General features: G+C 45.7%; 3 protein-coding genes across 3 annotated transcripts; 2 read left to right on the forward strand and 1 right to left on the reverse strand.

Annotated features, from left to right (window-relative positions):
• Positions 1 to 8,515: 8,515 nt before the first annotated feature.
• On the forward strand, positions 8,516 to 9,859 carry EDB93DRAFT_1089926 (DNA breaking-rejoining enzyme; the record flags this gene model as incomplete). The annotated part of the gene is given in 3 exon segments (XM_041446242.1): positions 8,516 to 9,088; positions 9,108 to 9,232; positions 9,283 to 9,859. The coding sequence occupies 3 exon segments, from the start codon at positions 8,516 to 8,518 to the stop codon at positions 9,857 to 9,859; spliced, it is 1,275 nt and encodes a 424-aa protein (XP_041305152.1).
• A 971-nt stretch (positions 9,860 to 10,830) lies between these two features.
• On the forward strand, positions 10,831 to 12,947 carry EDB93DRAFT_1241888 (uncharacterized protein; the record flags this gene model as incomplete). Its single annotated transcript, XM_041451944.1, has 8 exons — positions 10,831 to 10,957; positions 11,494 to 11,623; positions 11,674 to 11,862; positions 11,914 to 11,993; positions 12,066 to 12,191; positions 12,240 to 12,312; positions 12,365 to 12,544; positions 12,593 to 12,947. 8 exons carry the CDS (start codon positions 10,831 to 10,833, stop codon positions 12,945 to 12,947), a joined length of 1,260 nt encoding a protein of 419 aa, XP_041305153.1.
• Positions 12,948 to 13,163: 216 nt separating this feature from the next.
• On the reverse strand, positions 13,164 to 17,234 carry EDB93DRAFT_1105957 (uncharacterized protein; the record flags this gene model as incomplete). Its single annotated transcript, XM_041447562.1, has 21 exons — positions 13,164 to 13,330; positions 13,618 to 13,796; positions 13,851 to 13,923; positions 13,951 to 14,226; positions 14,273 to 14,297; positions 14,408 to 14,443; positions 14,492 to 14,754; positions 14,805 to 14,843; positions 14,873 to 14,933; positions 14,962 to 15,157; positions 15,213 to 15,397; positions 15,422 to 15,553; positions 15,683 to 15,770; positions 15,836 to 15,883; positions 15,943 to 16,015; positions 16,285 to 16,343; positions 16,514 to 16,605; positions 16,688 to 16,750; positions 16,779 to 16,869; positions 16,924 to 16,949; positions 17,163 to 17,234. 21 exons carry the CDS (start codon positions 17,232 to 17,234, stop codon positions 13,164 to 13,166), a joined length of 2,244 nt encoding a protein of 747 aa, XP_041305154.1.
• Between the last annotated feature and the right edge of the window lie 703 nt (positions 17,235 to 17,937).

A 17,937-nucleotide genomic window follows, 5' to 3' on the forward strand; every position in this document is an offset into this window, starting at 1 on the left:
ACGACGAACGACATTTCTGTCTGTTCTGCGACAACCAAGGGGTCGTCAGTGCCTGGCAGAACGGCAGATGTCGAAACTGGGAGACCAACAGCTCCTTTTGCAGGATCCATGAACGGCTCAGCAAGCTCAATGGGCACATCTCTTTTCATCTGCAGTATGTTGAGAGCAGTGCAAATCCCGCCGACGGTCCCTCCCAGGGCGTGTTCCCGTCCACCAGGCTTGTTCTCCCCCCCTCACCATACCCGCAGCCATTCGTCCCTTCATTGTTGATGCCATCAAGTCCACATGCCCTGCCACATGAACACCAGAGTGCCCACACCCTCGTCATTGCGCCGTGGCTGACGAGGGCTCGGACCGAGCATAGGGACGCAAACCCACCCAACATCACAGGAGGGATCGGACATGCGCGCTCCAGATTCGAAAACCATTCACCGCTTGTCGCCGCTCACACTGCTGGCACTCCCCACGCTTATCCATCTGCTCTCACTCCACGTCACTCTACCTTACATCCTCACTGTCTCGCTCGTGACCGGCTCTGACTTTGGATGCCTCTAACCTCTCGACCTCGTGACGGGCACGATGGGTCAATCGTGCCCATCTCAGACAGCGACATTGATCATATCTTCACAGTGCTCAGCCATTTGCACGCTGTTAGCACCCGCGAATGCTACGGCTCAGGCCTATTAGTTTTTCACGTGTTTTGCGACTCACGGAACATCCCAGAACCGCAGCGCTGCCCTGCATCTTCCATAGTGTTATTAGCATTTGTCGCCAGTTGTGCCAGTTTATACTCAGGACGTACATTGGAGAATTATTTCTTCGGAATACGCGCCTGGCACTTGTTGCATGGACTACCCTGGCTCGTCGACCAGGCTCAAATTTCACTTGCGCTTGAAGGTGCTAAACGTCTCGCACCGCCTAAGTCCACATGTTCCAAACGCTCTGCTTTCACAGTCAACCTGCTCATCCAGCTGTGGTCTGTCCTTGACCTCTCACAGCCCCTGCATGCTGCCGTGTATGCCTGCCTCACGACCTTGTTTTGGTCCCTCGCACGCAGCGGCGAATTCACTGTCGAGTCCCTATCAGCATTCAACCCGCTTCGTCACGTGAGGGTTTGCGACATCCGCAAGGAAACCGACCGCAACGGACTACATGTCACCGTTTTTCACCTGCCGCAAACTAAGACTGCGCAACACAGCGCTGATGTTTATTGGGCGACACAATCCGGAGACGCCGACCCCCATGCTGCCTTATTAAACCACTTTAGCGTCAATACACCAGACCCGCACGCAGCGCTCTTCACTTGGCGTCACCCGAAAGGTGCGCGGGTACTGACAAAGTCTGCATTTATGAAGTGTTTGCAAGATAGCGGACGAACGCTGGGGCGCACTGATCTGAAGGGTCACGGCATCAGGATCGGAGGTACCTTGGAATATCTCCTGCGCGGAGTACCTCTCCAAAGTGTCAAAACGATGGGATGTTGGGGAAGCGACGTGTTCATGCTGTACCTGCGGAAACACGCTGTTGTACTTGCACCTTACCTTCAGGATCAACCGATCCTGGAACCCTTCATGCGCTATGCGCTACCCTGATGACAGGTGAGATCTCGCAACTCTCCTTATTTCGGGGGACCAAGCTCATGCTCGATGCGGCAGATTTTGCTCCTTGATTAGTGGGAATCTCAGCTTAAGCTTGGTCTGAGGTGGGAATTCAAAAATGTGTTTCGGTCTAAGGCCCCAAAGGCTTTACCCAAACTAGATACCCTTACTGCCCATAGCCGCGATACTCTTACCTACATTACCTTGCGTTGTAACCAGATTATGTGATCGCTTATGAATCAGAAACCTTCGAGTTCATTTGAGAGTTCAAACCATAGACTGGAGCCATGGTTATATCTGAATCTACGGTCTTATTGGTTTTGATGCAAAAGTCTTGCTTTTACCTCTTCAAGATTCGCATGTCAACTTCTCAGCATGGCCATGGTCAACATCTTCATCAAAAGTCGTGCAATAATTGTATTGCCTACCTTGGTAGTTTGCAAAGCACGTTCAAGACTCGACTGTAGGATATGAATTAAGAGCGAATGCATGGAATGCATGCTAATATAGGTGAATCACAACTAAACATTGCATCCTTAGGCTGATCCTTTCATGTAGGTCGAGTCACTGTTCTCCAGCGACAAATTATTGCGACTAACTCTGAACTTACAAGCTGTCTTCTATCCCATAACCGAATGCATCGAACAAGAACCACGCTATCCAACACTGAAAGCTCAGCCGCAACCCCACCCACATTACTCTCTGTACCTAACAAGCCATCCCACCTTCCTCTCTATTACCTCTCCGGGCCCTCTCCAAACAATGCATACCCAGATATAGCTAGCTCAGAGATAACCTCTGCTCGTACAACTTTTCTCGGCCTCTCTATGCCCTCGTTGTCTGTAGCCGAACTCGAGGGAGATGCACGTACGAGGTAACCGCTTACCCCACGTGGCATCTCGATCATCTCCATTGTGATCCAGGCTTTGCGCTCTTCAGCGGGCAGAACATCTAGGAACGCAGGAATGGCTTCGCGGTAGACATTGTTCCCACCTCTCTCACGCTAGGGCTTTAACACGAGTGACGCGGCCTTCAGGAGCGCGAGACATGTTCTGGGCGGTACGTTCCCTTGTCCTTGTACTGAAGCCGGGAGATGAAGCGCAGCGGTGATATCAGGATCCTCTGACTCAAGCGCCCACATGCCCATTCAGGTGGCCCAGACATCTGCTGCATGTGCTGTGACATCGAGAGTGCGTGCACCCCAGATCAGCGTCTCGTTAGTTCCATCAAGGGAGAGATCCACGAGCTAAACTTTGAGGTCAACATTAGACGAACAAATTTAACCTGCGCAGTGCGTCCCATCTTCGTGTAGTCTCCCAATGTTAATCACCAGCTTCGACAGTGTCTCGAACTCAAGCTTAGTGGACCACAATTAAGACTAGACACGGTTGATCATTTTCAGATAAATTCAAACATTCACATTGTCGAGCAGTATGAATATTTGTACAGAAACAACTGTATCGATTGACTCCGAACTGGGTATTACACCATCAACTAGGATACCGGGATGAAAGCAGAAGCATGACTCACTGTCGCGACACTGCTTGAGCTGCCGGCTCGATCTTCACTATCAGCGGCACTGCTTATTTCCACCAACCTAAGGCGCGCAGGTGAGTCATACTTCAATTCTGGTTACACAGCAACCTGCGTATACTCACAAACATATTTTTACAATCCATACCATTGCAGCAGTCGCTTTTGTTTGTGCAAGAGTGTGATACCCACAAACATGGATGCTGTCAAAGCAATAACAACGAGGATGGATAAATTCATTTTTCACGAGGTGATATGGAATCTTCTGAGGGGATTCTCGAATGATATATCTGAGGATGGGGAAACACTGTATGTCGCCGACCAGCTTTTATACCCTGCATATTATTATCAGCACAGTCCTGATCGATTTGGCAGAATTGTTATTGCTGTCAAATGGTATGAATTTGGTAGAACGTGCGGGAGCATATTCACCGTCGTGTCATAACACGATAGTTGAAGCTCATTTCTGTCAATGCTTTCAAGTTGCACTCGGTCGATATCAATATCTCATATTATTTGTCTTGAATGTTGCTCCCTTATCGCAATAAGTCTGTAAGGCCACATGCGTGGCAAAGCCCGCTACCCAGCCAAATATATCGTAAATATCCTTTCCACGCAGACAAATGCTGCATCAACATCTGTAATAGAGCTTCCCGTGAATCTGCCGATTGAAATTGTATGCCATGAAGTGTAGCATATGCATGTAAAGAAGAATGAGATAAAGTTTCAAAACCGAGAAATAATTCTTTGAACAGCACATCATCTTCCGAAGACTTCACACATCGAAGGAATAGCAATTGAATCAAATCGGCACGATTCGCATGAATAAGTGAATTCTGTTCTCCCGCAGCATGAACAATATCTTTAAGAGATGCGGCAGATAATACAGATGGTAATGAAAGCAATACCTCTCGAACTATATAACCAAGCAATGAATGAACATCCGAAAATGCTTGACAAATGAGTCTACAAGCCTTGGGACCGGTTCGCCCTGCTCCCGCGTGAATACAGACTCCAGAAAGGAGATGTCGCAAAACCTGAATGTTCATCTGTTCTGGTGAAAAATCGGTTTCGAGTCCATGATTCCGCAGAAGAGGTAATAATTGAGTAGCATCCGTTGTGGAAGCTGAGAACAGCATGTCTCGTACAAGAGATTCTCCTTTAACGGAATCAGCAGATTTAAAACCGGGAGTATAAACCTTCATAGATGACCCGTAATTTAAACCGTTATTGTCCGAACATACTACATCCATGTCAGTAAATTGTAGACCGGACAAGAAAAGAACGAACCAAAACAACACAGATGTTCAGGCAGTTGAACATCGCGATGATTGTCACTTATATTCTGACAATATTCTAACCAATCGCGACCAAAAATAACATCACTGCATGCATCGTCGACGATGAGAAACAAGAAATCTGTCGAAAGATTGATAACACCATCGGTAATGAAGACAAGAGCGCGAATGCGAACATCTGGCACAATGTTGCTACGTCGAAGGCGCTGAGTGAGTAGTTGTGCAGTTACAGAAGAGAACGAAACAGAATGATCGCATGAGGCGACGACGTCAACACCCTCAAAAGTAAGGGACATAACGATAGAATATGGACATCAAACAGGCAAAGGCATAGAACAAAACGACACAATGCAAGCGTGCACGAACCACTGTGGGAAGTTATCGCCATTTGTATACTGATCAATTTCCAAAACACAATGCCCCATAGAATCGCAAAAAAACCTGACCGGAAAGACCCACTACTACGGGTGCAGTTCGAGCTTCAAAGGAGCCATACAACTGAGAAGCACGAACAGAGGCTTACTAAGCGATTCGCGCATCGAGACATAGTGCAACACATGGAACGTGCATTCTTTCAAGCAATTCACGCGTCAAGATACAGTACAGCGCATGGTACGCTGGAATTACTAAGCATTATCGCGCATATTAAACATACGGCGCATGGATTGTGCGTTCCTTGCTTTCTTACTATCATCTTTACCATTTTGCCCTTTTTCTCAATTGAGGGTTTAGCAGCATACATCCATTCATACCCTCGTATTTTCATCCTCACTATGACTGACACCTCAAACCCTGGACCACCAAGAGGGGCTGGCTGTAAAAGCACCGAGGCTTTTAACTCCGCAAACAACCGAGTTTTGTCGGATGGTGAGATGAATTGAGTTGTTGATTCTGTAGGAAGACGTTCGGTCGTTGCTGTTGATCTCGAGGATCAAGAAGCAGTTGCAGTAGAAAACTCAGCACGTTCTGAAAGGAACGTTGTTAGAGAAGCCAAGCGCAACGACCTCAACTTTATTGAAGAAATCTCCGACGACGAGTCTTTACTTGACGAACCTTCCACACAACCTTTCACACCCTTACCTAAACCCTTACCGGGGAACAAAATTACTAGAGCCTTTAGTTTCCTTAATTCCTTAACCCTGAATACAGCGAAAAGAGTTGTTGGTGCCCTTTCAAACACAGATACATCTTCTAGTGTTACAACACCCTCCGTACCTACATTGTCATCCGCTTCAGATACTATAGTGTTCAAGGACTCTGATACTGTAATTACGAAAATGGAAGACACAGGAACGGAAATCCCGAGGCCTATCATCAACCTTGCGAAGGCATGGATCCACGTTCCTCTCACACTTCTTACGCTCGCATCACTCCGGAAGATACACCTGGACCCTTCTTGCATCAAGATGAAGAAAGGTCTCATTCTAGACGATCCCAAGATGAGCGTTATGGACACGTCAACATTCCCAGCAGAGTCGACACTTCCAGCCGATTGCTTCTATGAAGCTTATAGTAATTTCCTCAAAATGATGACTCTGGTTGCTGACGAGGCAACTATAAAGTGTTTCGTAGAACATCGCGACTTCTGCTTGTCACGCGACGAGTTTAGCGACGACTGGAACGCAGTCCTGAACTTCAATATAGAAATTCGCAGGAAGTTCTTCAACACTCAATCTTTTCGCGATCCGAGCGCATATATGCAGCATTGGAATGAAATAAAGATTAACACCTCACTTTCGTCAAATAACGCACACACTTCGGGGAGTAGTTCTCGTTTCAACCCCTACCCTCAGCGAAAGGCCAAAGGCCAATCATCCGTCAGTTTCTCGAATGATGGGAAGCCCTTTCGGAAGGGCAAAGGGCCGCAAGTATCCGACACGACCCTTTGCATCATCTGCGGTCAGTACGGACATAGAGCCAGTGGATGCACCCATACACACACAACGAAAGACGTCCCTGTCGTTAGCTCCTGGCAAGGGAAACTTGTTCAAAAATCCTCCTCCAGCCCCATCTGCATTTCTTTCAATCTTGGACGTTGCTTCGCCCCCAAACACTCAGCTGATGTCATCCACCTCTGTTCTATCTGCGGAGACAGGAATCATGGAGCCGCTTCGAAGTCTTGCCTCTGATATCCACGAGCGTATCACCACACCGTACGATGCCGACGTGTACAACGATCTCTTGCACCAATATAACTTGCAACACGTTTATCCGACCTTGACATTCAATATGCGCCATGGGTTTCCCATTGGGGACATTCTGCCACTCACCCGCACTTATACACCAAAAAATCACAAATCTGCCTTAGATCATCTTGACGTCATTCACGCTTATTGTAACGATGAAGTTTCTCTTGGTCGCATGTCAGGCCCATTCTCGGAAGATGAGGTCCACAACATCTTGGGAGGTCATTTCGCCTCATCACCACTTGGGGTGGTGGAGAAAGCAGGAGAGCGAGGAAAATTTAGGGTCGTTCGCGACTTATTTTATCGCAATGCAGATGCTTTCTCGGTCAATGGGTTTCTTGATTCTGACGACTTCCCCACCGAATGGGGTACAGCGGCACATGTCGCAGAAATTGTAAGTTCTATGATTCTGGGCTTGTGCAGCCCTTTTAGCCGTGTTTACCCCGTTTAGTTGCAAGGGGTGGGTGGGGTGTTCAACCCACCCTTTATTCAATTCGCCTTCGGGCCTTTCGAGCTCTTCTGACCACGTTCAGTCTTAGTTGCTCAGCTTCTCGTACCTTCGGGTACTAGTCATGCATGCACACTTATCACGCTCTCGAGCATCTTGTGCATTCACTTAGGCACATCTCACGTGTATTCATTCTTCTTCGTCTTCTCCTTCATCACTATCCTCCATTCCATTCCTCATTCATACGTCTGTAGGTCGCCACAGCACCTCCGGGGACACAAGCAGCCACTCTTGATATAGAGGCAGCTTATTGAACTGTGCCTGTCTGGCCACCGCATAAATGTTTTCTGGTCGTGGAGGTTGATGGCTGATACTTTATAGATCACACATTTCCTTTTGGATTATCCACAGCAGGAGGCGTCCAAGGCAATGTCGCAGACGCGACCGTCGACATTCTGCACAGAATGGAATTGGGACCGATCAAGAAGTGGGTCGACGACCACTTGTTCTTTCATTTCGCCTCGGGTGGAGGGAAGCTGTTAGAAGACGGTTCCTTCTCTCCCTTTGTTTACTTACACAACCTCAGCCACATTCTCACCAAATCTCATCTGCTTGGGGTGCCTTGGCACCCAACTAAACGGACCGACTTTGCCTACATTTTCATTTACCTCGGATTCCTGTGGGACCTAGTCCTGCGCACCGTCACACTACCGGAGGTCAAATGTTTGAAGTACCGCGACAAGCTTTTCGCATTGCTCGACATTTTGGCGAGCGGAAGGCGTATTTCGTGCAAAGACGCTATGAGCATTAATGGAACCTTGTCGCACGTCGCCTTTGTCATACCACATGGCCGGGCGTACCTAGCAAACCTTTCAGCATTCATAGCTGAGTACCCCTCCATTCACGCCTCTCGCTTCCCACACACATCGGTAGTGACGGATTTGAAATGGTGGTTAGATGTCCTTAATTCCCCACCTCCTCCTCATTTACTCACTTCAAGGGGCGACCCACACAATATCGATCTATGGGTAGATGCTTTGACCGATTGGGGAATAGGAATTGTCTTGGGTGAAAGATGGAACACATGGACTTTACGCATAGGATGGAAAGGTCAGGGTAGGGACATCGGGTGGCTCGAGGCCATCGCCGTCGAACTTGCCGTTAGGACACTTTTCGAGTCAGGATGGCGCAACACCACAGTACTTATCTATTCTGACAACCAAGGCATCATTGGTGCGTTCAGACACGGGAGAAGTAGAAATTTTCAAGTCAACTTATGTATTCGCAGGGTAGAATCTATCGCAATGGCCACAAACGTGGCACACGCTCTTGTTTACGTAGAATCCAAACAGAACAGAGCGGACAAGACCACTCGCGGTGAGGTCGGTCCGCCTGCTCTTCGCCTCCCTTCAATCGAGCTCCCAGAAGAGCTTCGCTCCTTCATTTCAGATTATGTCTAGCACACCTCCATTCCAGACGTCAGCCTGTGCAGGCGTCGCAGAGGATTTGGCCTTACTTAGGGAGTCTTTGGCAAGACAACCCGTGGTAGGGGAACCGCCCACATCCGTTCGCAAATTGCTGAAGCCACGAAAACCTAAAAAGAATAATATATTGGCATGTTCCACCCTTCGTCCTCATGTTCTTGCATGTGATCGTGTTCGTGTTTGGTCCGCTCCTCACTCTACATCTTTCCATTCCTCAGTTCTCTCACACCTTCCTTTCGACGATGTTCTCAAACTCCTTGACGTTATGTTGATCTCTATCAAGGTCAAGACACGCGAGAACTATGGAGCTGGACTCCTTAGATTTCATCAATATTGTGACTCAAGGAGGATCCCAGAGCAGTTACGCATGCCGGCACCAGACCACCTCTTGGCCTCATTCATCGCATCATGGGCCGGGAAAGTCGCTAGCTCGACCGTGCACAACTGGCTCGCTGGTATCCACTTCTGGCATAACCTCCATGGTGCACCTTGGCATGGTAGAGTACTACTGCGCACAGCGACTTCCGGTCTCGCTAAGGTGGTTCCAGTCGTCTTCAAAGAGACCACGCAGACCCCCAGTTACCCTAGAACACATGCACGCTCTTGTTTGCCTTCTTGACTTATCCAACACTTTTGATGTGGCCGTTCTTGCTGTTGCTTCCACTGCTTTTTGGTCTTGCTGCAGGTACCTTTGTTGATTATCAATTCGGCCTTCTTCTAATGTTCTGATGTCAGACTTGGGGAGTTGTTAATTGACTCTGCTAATTCCTTCGATCCTACACATCATACACCGCGAAACGCGCCTTTACGACATGGTCGAGCTTCAATGGGTGTACCTTACATCATTCTGACGATACCGTGGACTAAGACAACACATGGTGAAGGCGCAAACCTTATTGCTTCGGGGGTGGAGGACCCCTCAAATCCGGTTTCAGCAATCATGCATCACCTCTCAGCCAATGCTTCAGTACCTGATTCAGCTCCCTTCTTCGCATTCAAAACAGATCAAGGCAGCTGGGCGCCCATGACACGGACTTGGTTCGTTAACCGCTGTAACAAAATCTGGAAGATTGCTGGCCTCCCTGGGTTATCAGGACATTGCTTTAGGATTGGTGGAGCCACAGAACTGCTCTTGAGAGGAACACCACCCGATGTAGTCGCAATGCAAGGGAGATGGAAGTCTAGAGCCTTCCTCGAGTATTGGAGAAAGATCGATTCAATTTTGCCAGTTTTTATAACTTCATCCTTTTCAGATTCCCGTATTGCAATGATAAATTCTTCTATGAACGCCTTTTCTTGTCGTTACCAGTAGCACATCATTTGTTGTTTTACCTTTGTAAATTCGCTGCCGCTATAATTCAATTAGTCGCTTGCAGTCTCGTTTTGGGGGGTCTTTTCACCGTTGGCACGACCGTTGTGAGCCTTGCTCATTATGGGTTGTGTCGTGCCCTCGGCAAAAAACTCCCTTTATCTACCTCACACTCGAGGTTCTTGGTTTTGCTCATTTGGGTTTGCTCTTGCCTCCGTTTGTCGTTAGTCTTTCAGCACCTTCGTGCCTTATCCTTGTCCATTAACAGTGCGCGCGCAAGTCACGTGATTCAAACACCAACCACGCGTCAGAAGTATTCTACATAGGCTTCGGAGACACTGCAAACACCTTCAGCACGCAAAAAAACCAAAACCCCCCCAAAAAACCTCTCGTTTTGACTTACTACCACATTCAAAAGTGAAAAGGTTCTATCGTTGAACTAACATTGTTACATCAGAACGGTGCATTTTCAAGGCATGATTGGTCATACTTGCATGTGACTCAGTGCCTTGAAAACGCATGTTCTGGTCTTCAGCTGAGAGCATATAGTAAGCTGGACTATGTGTATCAGGTTAGTTTTCCAAATGCAATAATTATTTGTTCTATTCCATTGTTTGTGTATTAGTAAATACGGTGGCTGTGGTTTCATTTCCCCACAACACCCACCACCATCAAAGCTTGTCGTCGCCATCAGTGTGCTCGTCGTCACCATTAGTGTGCCTGTTGTCGTGGCGCTGCACTCAGCATTACCTTTCGCTGCCGTGGACTACTTTTCACTCCACGATCATCAAGTTTGTCTATCTTAAAGTAAGTAGATAATATTCTTACGTCTTTTGGCTCATGGCTTTACTTCACAGTTCCATGTTTCGGGGCCACCATGTTAGTGCAGGCGGATGATACTGGGCAGGTATAAAATCTGCTCTTGTACAGTACTAGGTGCATACACTCTTACCGTTATATCCTGTATTCTTCTCATGGACTCCCATGATGCAGATGAGGCTCTGAACGAAGATGAGCCGCAGACTCTTCCTGTGGAGGGAAATGCCTGTACCTCTAGTCATGTCCCAAACCCTGAGGGCAAAAATCAATATCAGCATTGTCGTGAGTTGTGTCGCATCAATATACTAATATTATACTAATTTCTACACTGTGATAGCTCGAAAGAATGATCCTGTCATGAGTACCTTTAACAAATCATTATTCTTTCTTGAATCTTCCTAAGCACCAATACACAGCGCCTAAGTCAAACCCTAACCCTATCCTGAAAGTGTCTATCATTCCCGAAATACCTTTAGCGCCCACGACACGTGTCTTCAATGTGACTGATGAAGAAGACGAGTTCTTTGATTGTGAATAGATTAGATTAGATAAGATAAGATAAGATATGGTCACGTGATGCTTCTTTAATATTCTACGATGTTCTATGGTACAATTCCCTTTTCCTTTTTATGATTGGCTAGTAGTTGTAGCTCAGTTTCAATCTCAGTTTCAATAGTTGTATATAGGATAGGTAGTACGTCTTGGTCAATAGTTCCTTAGTTCAAACCTCTTGTATCTACACTGTAGCAGTCCAAGATGTCCTTGCTCATCATCCTCTTGTTGTGATAACCTTTGTTTGAGTCCTAGTCTCTGCCCAGCGTTAATTCGTTATTGGGTTGTGACTGATCCATTCCTCCAGAAAATCCTTACCCAGTATCACCATGATAATATCACAAATAGGTCAAAAATCAGTCGTCTTCTCCAGGCAGAGCATGGTATAGTCATGAGGTGAATTTAACTGTGTGTTCTGCTAGTGTGTGCTCATGCTTTGCCCATAGTGAAGCAACTGTTGCACGATGCCAGCAGCAATTCGGACTCCTTGGAAGTGGGCAGCTGACTTGCTTGCTTCCATGGTCAATCAAGCGGCAATTGGTGCTCGATCAGCTTGCACGGGATCCCCTTCACTGCCGTGGGCCCCGTTTAGTCCGGGAAGCAATTGTGGCGGACACTGGTAATCTACTGACAAGGTAATGTTATCATTATAATGTATTGATTTATACAAACTAATTTGGAACAAGGAAATATGTGATGGACGAGATGAGGCAACATGAGCCGGACGGGTTTGCCCAATGGGGACGTTCAAAAAAGAAGATTTCTCGTTAGCCATTAGTCTCACTTGGTTCCCATCACCAATGGAGTGGTGATGGGCACGATAAATTGAGTAGAATAGGTTTTCCTATATGGGCAATCCGTGACCAGTGGTCTGGAAAGTGGTTGGGAATGTGGGTTGTCCCAAACAACTGGCTCAAGACATCAATTGCATACCTTTATTTATCCCTCCTCCATGAGCTTGGTGGTATTTTCTGTGAATCTATTTGAGCACGATGGTTCATCATTTACCTAGGGATGCCACTTCAAACTACGACTGATTGTGGAAGTGAGATGACAGATGTATATGGTTTCGCAACAGCTTTAAGGTTAGTACTACTAGCCAATGTGATGCTTATGCTAACGATACTATATTACAAGGGAAATATTTTCGCCAAACCTATCAACTGATGAGTTACCTGCCCATTGGTTTCTGAAGAGCGTTCATAATATCACCATCAAGTGTGGTTGGCTTCATGTGCAGGTTCAATGGGGAGATAATGTGAAAGTTTTTTGGGAAGTGGGTGAAGAGATTTATAATGATATGGATCCACGCCAGTAGTAGGTTTAGGTGTGGTGTTTTTTGACTCGTTCTTATTTGCGTTTTAGTGCTCTCGTTCAGTGGCTATGGCCGCGCTTAATTCAACAAGAACTCGACACACTCAAGCATCGTCTCAACACACACACTGTTCGCTATGACCGAGATAAACTATTGCCTTCAGGTGTCTCTCTGAATGTTGGAATATTGCTTCACAAAGACTATGATGCGCAGAACTGTCTGCAGTTAGTGGATCGTGATGTCGTCAAGAACCTCATGGAGGAGATTGGTGGTGAGGATCTCATTCGTTTTGTTGATTCTGAATATAGTGCCGCAGCGCAGTTGATATTTGATGGCCTTGGATTCACTATCTTAACTTTCAAAAATGTCTGGTCCGTGTTTTCAGCAATGCTACCATTAATATAGAATCATATTTTAGTCATGGCAGTAGTCGGCGTATGTAGCACTGTGCTCAAATGTGAATTGAGAATTAGTTGAATATGAACATAATTGTGAAACCAAATTTGAATGACTCGAAAGAAATTAGTTCTAATCTTTGAAACCGATATGAAGTGTGTTACAATAACATTTAGCCTTACTTATTTTTCCTTTCTGTAACCCTAGTGCCGACTCTAGACTCGGCTATTCTCTTTTCAAGCGGGCTGTCCGCACTTCTTTTCTTCTTGATTGTATCTTGACTACTATCATGCACAGCATGATTGTTTCAGCTATCTTTGCTATCTTGATAGGTTGTACTATTTCCCTATCTTTGTTACCTTTCCTGACATGACTGCGCCACCTCTTGTTACCTATATAAATCCCATGTACAACAGTAGTTTTCCTTAACTTAATCTACTGGGTTTTCCCCTTGAATCCTGTTCTATAAGGTCTCCACCCTTATAGTCTGATACCTGACATCTAAGACAGTCACTCACTGTCTTAGTCTGAACCCTTGATAGGCAGAAGTGCTAAAACCACTCGCCGCTGAACCTAGATAGAAGCTGTAGCGCTCATCTAGTCAAGAACCCTTGAACTTGAACCCTCCTTGTACTAGGAGTTTAGAACACGCTGTCAACTGGACTGGTCTATCTTTGACCATTGACAGAAGAACTATCCCAGTCATAACAAAGTAGGCCTTTGCGGTTGGTATTGGATAAAGGTGGGAGCTCAGTATCAAGACCGAGAGCCCTACAATGCTTGTTGCATTTGTGTGATTTTAAAAACTCAGTGATTGCAGATTGTCCATGGTCCCAGTAGCCAGAGTCCCCTTGTGCCCTGTAGTGCAAAAATCAGATGTGGCCATTAGGTATATGAAAGTCTGTTACACACGTGTGAGACTGTGGGTCAAATAAAATGATAGTACAATCCGGTGTGATGATTCCTATTGGTGACTTGAGAACCACTTTGCATTACATCATCGTAAACTCACCTTGAATGTCAGATATGACAACTTCATACATCAAATCAACAGCAATGTGATGTGCATATGCATCCACAGCACATCCAAGTGAATCAAGGTTGAGGCCTACTTCTTCGCTCCCAGAAAATTTAACCTCTCTACACAGGGCACCAGATGGCAGAAGTGGGAGTACCATGAAGACACTGAAGATGAGGCTGCGTGAATCAGGTTCATCTTTGCCAGGAGCATCTGGGAGTTTCTCAGTAAGCTTTCCAATGAATGCAGTCAAGATATTCCACTTCATTCCTATGCCTCATTAGCTTCTACTTATACTCATATGTGATGGACCCACTAGGAAGATCATCAACTCCGTAATTCTTTGCTCATTCATAGAAAGAGTCCAAAAAGTACTGAGAGAGATGAAGAGTCTGGTATTCACCCTCTAGATCCACAATGTTTTTGGCTTCTGTTGCACGGACTGATTTACATTGGACAATAGCATGTCCTTATTGTTATAGCGACCCTGCATTTTTAATTAGTGATGGGAGCACTCGAAGAATGTGGAACTCACATGGAAGACAAATTTCGTCAATCCCTGCCCAAGATAACCCTGATAAGGCTTCCCACCTTTAACATGAGCTTGCCACCCTTTTGCAATCATAATCTCTTCCTGCTCTTTGCTGTAGTTCATCTGTATATCTGTGGTCTTGCTCACAGTGCATGTTGCCCGCTTCATCTTAAAGGTTTCATATTTGAGTATTTGTGCAGTTGCGGACTGTCTGGAGCGGTATGAACTCTGATAGTGCTTGGGAGGTGGCAGACATTCAGGTGATGCTGTTCAGATTTATAAGCATCACTATGACAATAATCACAGCCTCGCTCACCTGTCAGGGATCTTTTCCGCTTCTGACGACAAGAACTTGCTGTGGTTGATTTCCAAGTAGATACACACCGACTTCATTGTACTTCCTGGACATCATCATCCTCGGGCTATAGTTCTTCTCAGATGGTTGCTTCGAAGTATACATATATTTTATTTACCTCTTCAGGGACATACAAGAATATGCGGAGCGTGATCCTTGGGGTTTTCACTGATGCATCTTTATCAGACAACATCCTGTCTTGCCTCAGTTTTCCGTAAAGTGTTTCCATGGTTGCCGGTGCTGCCAGATACTTCTGTTCCTCAATCATATTCACAGTAGCATTGGTCAGCACCGTGCAATACTTGATCCTATGCCTGCATGACAGGGTTTATTGATATCCATCCACTGGACACTCTACAGTAACATTACCAATCAAACATAACATCCAGCACAGTATCAGAAAGCCCTGAAAGAGCTGGGGTGTTGTTGTATAGGCCTCTTGCTTTCAAAGCCAGCTGTTCGAAGGCACTAGTGGCTAGGTCCACAGTAGTGAAGGTCACTTGTGACGATGGGATGGTGAGTTTAGCGGGCTTTGAGCTCCCATAGGCATATTGCTAAAGTGTAAAGTCAACATTGACCTTTGCTGCCCGAGCATTGGCCTTAAGAAGCGAAACCTTCCGCTTCATGTCACTCGCATTCAACAGTGAAGAGTTTTGTAATGGTTGGCTTAGTCCGAGTCGATGCTGACTGGCCTTGCGGGTATGCACAGTCTGTCGATGCAAAATAGATTGAGTAGTGGCACTGGCAGCGACATTACTGGCTGATGTGGATGATTCATTCAAAGCTAAGTTTGACATTAGCTTGCGGAGGTAACTCGATAAGTACAAACATTTACTTACCATTATTGTTGCTGTTTTTGCAGCCACCACATAATGGCGAGTGCAAGAATGGATATACACAGCTGCAGCTTTCACATTGTGGCTGTTGCTGAATAGTAGGTATTGGTGAATATAAACTTAAAACAACAGGCACATAGTGAGGTGAGCACATACCATAATCTGTTCTCAATCTGCTGCATTTGCAGCTTTGAGCTTTGAGCACTTTGCACATATTTAGTTGTCCATTCAAGGAAACACGAGTGAACATCCTGAGCACTGACTTGGAGGCATGGGCCATGATGAGACAAGTATTATGGTCTGAAAACAGAGTCTGACGGATCAACTTGAAGGTTACTGTACCACGTTAGATCGTGTGATATATGTGAAGAAACTTGCCTCAAAACACCGTCACTTTCAGCAATTCAATATAGTGGTGATGGTTCCAGCACAGACCTCAATACAAACTCATAGCCACAATTTCTTTAGAGCAAGCCTATCACAATCAGTTGAAGCACAATAAGATGCACACAGGGTCTGATTGGCGCAGAAAACAGTTTATACTATGAAACACCCTCCAAAAACCACAAATTCTATACCACCTCGATAGTATCATGTTAACAAACCAATGCTCAACACTTGTTCACTATATAACTTTGTTAGGATGTTGTTGGTACACTTGATGCTGCAAAGACAGTAGCCTTGAATAGGTGGGTGTGCAGAACATAGAAGTGTAACGGAAACAATGGAGGATTGAGTACAAGGTGAAGAGTGTGAATGCGGTGATGAGTACACTGATGGCGATGACAAGCGCTGATGAGTGTTGACGATGTTGGCAAAAGACTATCTACTTACTTTAAGATGGATGTGCTCGATGATCCCTCGGGGTATGTGGAGCGGAAAGTGCATGGCGACAGAAGGTAATGATGAGAATAGCAGTAAATGTGCTGATGCCACAATAATGGGCAGGCTAATGGTGATGACAAGTGCTGATGAGTGTTGATGATGAAAGCAAAAGACTTTACTTACTTTAAGATAGACGAGCTTGATGATCGTGGAGTAGGAAGTAGTCCACAGCGGCGAAAGGTAATGCTGAGTGCGGCGTCATGATGACGGGCACACTAGTGGTGATGACGACCACGCTGATGGCGACGACGAGCTTCGATGGTGGTGGGTGTTGTGGGAAAATGAAACCACAGCCACCGTATTTACTAATACACAAACAATGGAATACAACAAATAATTATCGCATTTGGAAAACTAACCTGATACATAGTCCACCATACACTACCTAAAGGTAGTGGGAATTTGCATATATTATTAGCAGGTTGGAACATACAAGCCGATCACATCGGGGCTTGAAATATTTAGGACAACATTTAAACCACACTTAAATGCCTTTGGGTGGCTTAAACTTCAAGTTAAAAGCAAAAATACGACATTTTGACCTATCCTAAATATCAGAGTCCCCAATGTGGGTTCTGCCAAGCCACTTCTGCCTCACAGATATCGGCAGAATCTGGTGGAATATCAAACTATAGAAAATTTGCCCTAGGCTCATGCGGTGTGGTGGCATGGTTAAGTGTAATGGCAAAAGATTTGTGCCTTAGTTGGTGTGATACTATTATTCATACCATCCCAGAGATAACCCTACTCAAAAGCAAAAGTATGACAGTGAACCAGCGATGAGTTGCCGTTCTGAGCCATGATAACATTATACATGCTGCACGAGTGTGTGAGGACATTATGACACAAGCAACCATTACAGCCATGCCAACATAGTGTCCCATTTATATGCCATAGATATAAGGATATGACAAGTATCTAAGTACTACTCATTATATCTGTCTATTAATTCCTCTGTATTTACCTATCTCCTACCTACCCACCTGCTAACACTATGTCATTGTCTATAGCTCCCAGTCTATATCATATCACCATCTAGGAGACTATAATCATGACAGCAAGTTGTCAATGATAATGAGATTTGCATTACAGTGTTTTAGACATCCTATGCAATAGATGTGATACATACGCAAACTCCATAGCCTAACACATAATTCAGTCAAAACCATATGTAGAACCGGTACCCTGGATGTTCTAAATGGTTGTAGAATATGTACCAGCCAGTGTATGTAGATAGTGGCTGGCCAGAGGTGTGAAATGTGTACCGGCCAGTAGATGTAAATAATGGCTGGCCAGAGGTATAGAATGTGTACCAGCCGGTATATGTAGATAGTGGCTGGCCAGAGGTGTAGGGTAGGTGCTGGCCGACACCT

This window comes from Suillus bovinus (genome assembly GCF_016758785.1).
Source record: "Suillus bovinus strain UH-Sbo-P2 chromosome Unknown EDB93scaffold_51, whole genome shotgun sequence".
Taxonomy (NCBI): domain Eukaryota; kingdom Fungi; phylum Basidiomycota; class Agaricomycetes; order Boletales; family Suillaceae; genus Suillus; species Suillus bovinus.